This window comes from Rhea americana, unplaced genomic scaffold (genome assembly GCF_003343005.1).
Source record: "Rhea americana isolate MKP2758 unplaced genomic scaffold, rheAme1 scaffold_481, whole genome shotgun sequence".
Lineage (NCBI taxonomy): Eukaryota > Metazoa > Chordata > Aves > Rheiformes > Rheidae > Rhea > Rhea americana.
The window spans coordinates 62,337-69,836 of NW_028186625.1; the positions used below are offsets into that span (position 1 = coordinate 62,337).

Below are 7,500 nucleotides of genomic sequence, written 5' to 3' on the forward strand. Positions count from 1 at the left end.
AGCTGGTATTTGCAGAGGTTTTTTGTTTGCTGTTTTGCTGCTGTTGTTTTTTAAAGCTTTAGAACAGCCAGAGCTGTTTGGGGCCATAAAAATGAAATATATATTTTTTTCCTCTTTGGCAAACTCGCAGAGGAATTTTGGTGGTGAGGGCTGGCTGGACGGTCTCTAATCTCAAAGCAGGACCCGCTCCAAAGCAGGATCACGGGGGGAAAAAAAAAATAACCCACCTCCCCCAGCCTCTCGCTGTCCATCCCGGGCTCCAGCTCGGTGGCCTCCGTCCCCACCTTGCCCCGCAATCCCGGGGCGCTCCGAGCTGGAAGCGGCGCCCGGATGCAACCGGGAGCGTTGTTGGACAAGAGCAACCCCTTTCCTCGTCCTGCCGCTTGCAATCTTCGCCGGTTCAGTTGGAAATTTTTGTCCCTTTTCCAAGCCCGGTGCCGCAATCGGCTTTGGGTGGGAACTCGGGTTCCAATAAGCTCCGCGGAAGTGCTGGACAGGAACATGGGACAAACACGTTTTGCAACGGGCAGGATGCATTGCTCACCTTGGACGAGTAAACCCTATTATTTGAGACCTATTTTCAGGTGGCTTGTTGGAATATGTGCTAATTCATACTGCAAAATAATAATAAAAAAAATTATGTATGAATCAAGTGAACCGCCCTCTTAACATCTCAAGGTGTCCCGGAATGACCCACGTATATCCTGGTTTCGTCACGTAATTCCCAGATCTTCAAAAAGTCATCGCGCTTCATAGCAACGTGTAAAACCCCTTAATGAGCGTTCGGTGTGGAAATCTCCGGGTAGCAGGAATTGGGTGGAAACAAATTAAAAAAAAAAAAAACCCAAGGAAGCCTTTGATTTGGGTTTCTTTAGCATTTCAAAGAGGCAAACTGGTGGCGTTTCTCAGACGGAAAAAGGCTCCGGGGCCAAACCCTCAAAAGCAGCAAGAACCGAGACGGGGGGAAAAGAAAAAAAAAAAAAAGCACGAGACTTTCATTTTCTTGCCAGGGAAGTTTTACAGACGTTAAGTCATTAAGTGGCGAAAGCCGCTAAATTGGCCTCAAAGACTCAGTTCCCAGTTTTGACCCGCCGGCGGGCAAAGACGCTGCGGAAGCTGCGGCTTTGGAGGACCTGCAAGAGGCACGGCCGGGGTCAGAGACGGGGTCCAGCGATCAAACTTTTAATGTCACGAGGGAAGGACTTTTTTAAACGAGAACTTCCCCTCCGAAGCCTGCAAGACCGGGCTGCGGTGGAGGACGAACCGAAAGCGTTTCGAAAAAGCCGCGGGATTTTCTCCAGGACGTGGTGCTRAAAAAAAAAAACCCGTCGCTGTTGCGGCTTGCAAAACACTTCTGAAAAAGGCTTTTCAGGGCAAGGACCTCCATGACACGGGCAGTTTCTTCGGTCAAATCGGCAAACCGCCTCACTGAACGGCAACAGTCTTCRGGCCCAAGGCAAAGGAGAAGGCAAGAAAGGCTGAATTTGGAGGGGAGAGGAAGGTCGGAGAGCTAATCGAGGTGCCTACGCAGAGTCGAGACCAGCCGAAGGTGGGTAAGAGGTGATGTGGGCGCACCGGCTGAGGGACCTTCTCTAAGGTCATCTCATGGTGCTCTAGCAGGTCTCTCAACCGCGGGGAGCTGCTCAGGGCGCGGGACGAAACCCTTGTTAGCGTTTCGATGGCTCAAGAAGCTCTTCCCTTCGTGCGGCGGGGAAACCAGGCCAAGTTATTTCCCCGCTGGGAAGCTTTCAAGCTGTCCTGGAGAGGGGTGCGGCCACCTCGTTGTATTCCCGTGAACACAACAGTTTGCCAAATGCCCCGTGAACTAATGACTCACCATCAAAGCTGGAAACAGCAGTGAATTAAAACCCGAGGAACTGAGTGAATGCCAGACTTGCTTCCCCTTCTCATGACAAATCATATTTTGCTCTTTCACTCTCTTCCGGGATGTGCTGATTGGCAGAACATTTCTGAGCCACCACAAATCGTTTCGTTTCTTCTTCTTCTTCTTTTTTTTTAAGCCTGAGTATAAAATGAAAAAAAAATGAAAGCTAATCTCAGAAGGTGGCTTGCCTTTCTGCTGGAACCATGGCTGGGCTTGGTGAGTGACTCTCCCCGTAAACTTAGAGCTCTCCTGCTGGCTTGCTTGGGTTTCTCCTGCCTTGAGCTCCTGGGATTGYCTTCCTCTGGTAGGATATCTGCCTTCGTGTCGGGGCACTTGGTGGCACATCCAGATGGCACCAGCCAGGGATCTTCCTCTCTTCAGCTGGGCAGTTTTATGATCACACGGAGCTTGACCCAACAAACACTGTGAGCAGCTGGAGGTCCCCCTTGCACCTATGGGGAGCGTGGCTTGCCTAGATGTGCAGGGAGAGAAGGAAATGCAGGTGTAAGCTTGGGTTCCTCGGGGATGTTCCTGGAGGAAGTCTCACGGCAGTGGGTTTGTGGTTTCTCCAGGCTGAGCCACCAAGGTGGAAATCACGGGGTGCTTCTCAGAGCCGGTCCTGACGCATTGCTCTTCTCCTGGAGGGACTCTGATCCCCAGGAAACATCTCTCTGTCTTCCACGCAGTCCCTGGGGCCGCCGCGTTGGGTGGGGAGGGAGGCAGCAAGACTGATCTCTGGCTCGAGGCTGCGATGCACCCCGCGCACGCCAGAAACGCAAGTCGCGGTGGCACCTTCTGCAGCCCACGATGGAAAGCAACACGGCTGTTAATGGGCTCGTGCCTCCAGCTGCAGGAGATGCTTTCGAATTACTTCTTCTGCCACCGGCAGCGCCTTCGGGAGAGCGGCCCGGCGCTGTAGGCTGTAGAAACGCCCGCTTTCAGGAGAGCGGAACAGCTCCGAGGTTTGTTTGCAGCTGGTGCACTTCAACTCGGGCTGTAGGCAGATCAGAGGCTGCTTTCKCCAGGGGAAAGCAGGAATTCCACAGGGAGTTTCCACGAGTACAAGCTTCCTCATGGTGGTTTTAAAATCTTTTTACTGGAAGGAACCTAGTGAATATTATTCTGGAGTTACTTTGGAGAACAGAAACCAAAACTAGAAACACTCCCAACTTAGTTTTTGCTCAAACTTCTCTTCTCTGTGAAGAGATTCACATGGTGTTGGCACGTCTATCTCGAGAGAAATCCTTATTTTGAAGGTCTTCAACGTGCCTGTTATTCCCCACGGGAAATCGTGGAAACTATATTAATTTTAGGTAAATAGAGAAGTCCTATCACCAATCTTCACCCAACTAAACATCTTTTGAGCTACTGCCCCCCTTGCTCTACGCAGCACAGCAAAAATGCAGCAAGACACCGGGATAACAAGGAGACCAGCAGGAACAAGAACAAGAATCTCTCTCTTTTTTTTTTAATTTCTTGTGCGTTAATGATATTTAATTACCATCCCTTGTTACAGAGTAGCTGCACGAGCAGAACACGAGTATCCAGAATCAGCTCTGTAAACCCTGAGCTTGACTTCTCCTTCAAATCGCCTTCACGTATAACGCTTGATATCCRGCTGAGGTCTTCAGAGATCTGCTGAGCCTGCGATTCCCACAGACTTCGCAGCCATTGCTGTTGATCTGAGCGTTGAGCTGCTGCTCTTTGGCACTGRCTTGCTGCTCTTTGGGGCTTGAGCACCAACATACTCAGAGCAGATCTGTGCTGTCACCCGCCTCTCAGGCATGAGCTTGCACACTGACTGCAGAGTGCCTTCATCGTGCTGTTTTCTGCTCTTTTCTTCTCTTCCCAGTCCTTTTCCAAGTACTCCTCATGGCAAGTCTCCTCAGCGCCAAGAGGTTCTCGTGTTTCCCCGAATACTGCCTCCATGACGAAGACTATGATGAGCTACTGAAGATTGTCCAAGAAGGGCTGGGGAATGCAACTAATCCAGTGAAGGTGGTCATCGTTGGTGCAGGAATAGGTGGGCTTACGGCAGCAAAGTTGCTCCGCGATGCTGGGCACGCAGTAAGTAGTCCTGTAGAGGGTAGGGCAGGCAGCTCTGCCCTGTTTGCCAGTGCTTGAAGGTTTTCAGCTCCGTAGGTGGTGAGATCCTGGGCAACATGGAGAGTCTGGGATCTGCAGATGGTTCATTAGCCATCTGGAGGAGTTTCGTCTCACTCTGAGGGCCATAGATGCCCATGAACTTGCGTTTCAAGTGGTTTACTTAAAATAGCTACCCCACACAGACCTAAAATCTCAACCCTGTGCATTTTTCTAGGTTACCATCCTGGAAACCAGCAATCGGGTTGGCGGGCGGATCAGAACGCACCGAGCGGAGAGATCGGACTGGTACGCGGAGCTGGGACCTATGCGGTTGCCAAGCAAACACAAGTAAGATGATGTCCTACTTCCCTATCACGTTCAGTGGAGGAACTGGCTCATGTTGATTGATGAAGTTGTGGTTAAAGATGAGGTTGAAGGCTCTGGCTGRTGCTTAGAAAGGCTGTAGGTGAGTCACAAGTCACCCCCACGCAGCAGGCTCGGAGCTATAGGGGACCCTTGCTCCCCCTTGCAGTTCGGTGGGGCGTTGCTCTTGCTCCTGGGTACGTCCTTGAGCAACCAGTAGTTGGAAAGAGCAAAAGCCAAAGGGCTCCTCTCTACATTGCCTACTGGTTGCAGCATTGAGCTGCGAGCAGGCAGGACAACTTTGACGCAAGAGAGGGTGGTGCCTACAGCAGCTGCAATCTCCACTCTCAAGCTGAATTGACACACGTGGCTTCACCAGCACAGGCAATGGGAAAGTGTCCCTGTAGGCATCTAACCATTTGGATTAAATGCCATCTCTTGCTTCTTCTGTTTTTCCGCTGACAATAAATTAGTAAGAGTAGCATCATTCACATCGTGGAATATTAGCGTGTGTCAGAGCAACTTGGTGGATGAGTTTTGGTGGTTYGCAAGTGCCCTCACTCCTATCCGCTCTGCTTTCTCTTCCAGGATCGTCCGCGAATTTATCAGGCAGTTTGACCTGAAGCTAAACCCATTCATCCAGACAGACAAGAACACCTGGTACTTGGTGAACGGTGTTCGAGCAAGAGCTGGGGAGGTCTCTAGAAATCCCGACATCCTCAAATATCCAGTGAATCCATCAGAGAGAGGCAAAAGCGCCAGCCAGCTTTATAGGGAAGCACTAAACGAGGTGGGCAGCTATGGGGAAGSGAAACTGCTTTCCAGCGATGGGCCTCTGAATGTGGACAGGTGGACATGACTTGGCCAACGTCAAGTAGGGAGGAAAGATCTGCCCCTCCGGTGGTTCATATGCAAAATGTGGATCTGGAGCACCTTGCCACCATGGTCTCTAGGGCCATGTGAAGGTACTCAGGCGAGCTGCAGTCCACTTGGTTTCGCTTTAGATGCAGACACACGGGTGAGCTGGTGGCCCCCAGCAACCTTTACAGTCAAAGGGAAACTTTCCAGGTGCAGTTTATCCGTCTTATTTCAGACCCCGTGTTCTTCTAGATGAAGTGAGCTCCTATTTCCCTCCAGAGCTTGTGGTTATACCTGTCTCAGCATGGTCAGATTAGTCCTACCAGATCAGGGCTGCATTTGGGGCAGTGTTTTGGAAAATGCACTTTTCCTCATTATAAATGTATCAATGTTTCCTACGCAGGCCTTCAAAAAATTCCAGAATACCGACTGCAAGAAGTATCTGGCTAAACATGACTCCTTCTCTACCAAGGTAAAGGGTTTGACAGTTTGGTCTCAAGATATGTAGTGGATATGTGCACTAACTGAGATAACGGCTCCAGGCAACTCTTCTTCTTATCCCTGGCTCTTCTAGGAGTATCTGATTAAAGTAGGAAACCTAAGCAGAGGAGCTGTTCAGATGATTGGCGACTTGATAAACGAGGACTCTGGATTTTATCTCTCTTTTCTTACCTCGCTGTGGTCTTTCGATATCTTCTTTAACGAGGAAGGGTAAGACCGAGTTGGGAAACCCCATTTTGTCTGCAGAAAACCACTGGAAGGGGAGAATCCAGAAGGATGTAGAAGGTTGCACTCTTGGTCCTTGGACCTGCGGCAGTGTCGCAAGGGAGATGATAACTATACGCAGAATAGATGTCCCAGCACTCTAGCAGAGGGGTGCAGCTCCTTCACCCTGAGTACTTGCCCGTGGTCTCTTGGGCTAGCGAATCTGGCTCAGAGCAGGCAGTCTCTCCTAGCCTGATGTCCCTACGTGAGGGCCTGCACGTTATTCCTAACTCAGAAGGCCCAAAGCTCTGCTGCTCTCTCCAGAAGAGGTCAGGTCTTGCAGTTCCTAAAAGCCAGGGCGCTTTGCTCACCTCTGCTCCTTCTTCCTTTCAGCTTTGATGAAATCACAGGGGGATTTGACCTGCTGCCCGAAGCCTTCCATAAATCCTTGCCGGGTGTCGTCCAGTTAAATTGCACCGTGGAGAAGATCATGACAAAGGGGAACAAAGTCAGGGTGTTCTACCGTGCTCCAGACACGCTGGCCCCAAGCATAGCAACTGCTGATTATGTTCTTGTCACATCCTCAGCAAAAGCCACCAGGCACATCGATTTCCTGCCACCGCTCTCTCTTAAGAAGACCAACGCCCTCCGCTCCATCCACTATGCAAGCTCCACCAAGGTGGTCTTGGCTTGCACTGAGAAGTTCTGGGAGAAGGACGGCATTCGAGGAGGTCAGTCTATCACTGATCGCCCTTCCAGGTTTATCTACTACCCCAGCCACAACTTCTCCAGCGGGGTGGGGGTGATCCTGGCCTCCTACACCTGGAACGACGATGCGGAGTTCTTCCTGCCCCTCACGGATGAGAAGTGCCTGGACGTAGTGTTTGAGGACCTCTCGATAATCCACCGAGTGAGCAAGGAGTATCTGCAGTACACCTGCGATCAGTACGTGATACAGAAGTGGCAGCTGGAGAAACACTCTTTGGGGGCGTATGCTGCCTTCACCCCTTACCAGTTTGTCGACTATTCCCAGGCTTTGTTTGAGCACGAAGGCAGGGTCCATTTTTCAGGAGAACACACCGCCCAGCCTTACTCCTGGATCGACACAGCGATGAAATCTGCCGTGAGGGCGGCAAGTAACATCCATCACGACAGCGGCGAAGCCCAGCTGCAGAAGAACCAGCGAGAGCCGGAGCCGGAGGAGCCGGAGAGCTTCTCGGAGAAGGAGGAACTCTAGACGGGTCGCCTGGGCTGAGCTCGCCGGAYGCCACCAGCTAGGTCTGAACACACCTTAGGTGCTATGAACCCATTTCTTTCCAAGCCAAGTCAGCAGAAGCACATCAGGATCTTGCTCAAAGGTCTTAGAGAAATGGAGAAYGCACTGTCCATCATCTGACAGAAGACTAAAACCTACCTGGTTAAATATTTACGGGGATTGGAGGGAAAAATTAATGGAAAGAAAACTCTGAGCAGGTTTCGTGGGTTAGTATTACTCCTGTACAAATATACTGCAGTAATCTTATTTATTTACTGAGTACTTTAGGGAACACCTAAGGTGGAATAAAGGTCAATATTTACCATTGCTCGTCTCTGAGGTGCTTCTG

At 50.8% G+C, this 7,500-nt stretch overlaps 1 protein-coding gene across 1 annotated transcript; it reads left to right on the plus strand.

Moving 5' to 3' along the window:
• The first annotated feature begins 2,088 nt into the window (after positions 1-2,088).
• IL4I1 (interleukin 4 induced 1) lies at positions 2,089-7,133 on the plus strand. Its single transcript, XM_085316943.1, has 7 exons — positions 2,089-2,101; positions 3,738-3,952; positions 4,206-4,318; positions 4,922-5,123; positions 5,595-5,663; positions 5,766-5,902; positions 6,290-7,133. The coding sequence occupies exons 1-7, from the start codon at positions 2,089-2,091 to the stop codon at positions 7,131-7,133; spliced, it is 1,593 nt and encodes a 530-aa protein (XP_085173069.1).
• Positions 7,134-7,500: the final 367 nt, after the last annotated feature.

What these genes read in the sequence shown, in the direction of transcription:
- IL4I1 (XM_085316943.1), top strand. An exon ending in TCCGCGATGCTGGGCACGCA is followed by an intron (nt 3,953 to 4,205) that starts GTAAGTAGTCCT and finishes GCATTTTTCTAG; the next exon opens with GTTACCATCCTGGAAACCAG. An exon ending in ATCTTCTTTAACGAGGAAGG is followed by an intron (nt 5,903 to 6,289) that starts GTAAGACCGAGT and finishes TCTTCCTTTCAG; the next exon opens with CTTTGATGAAATCACAGGGG.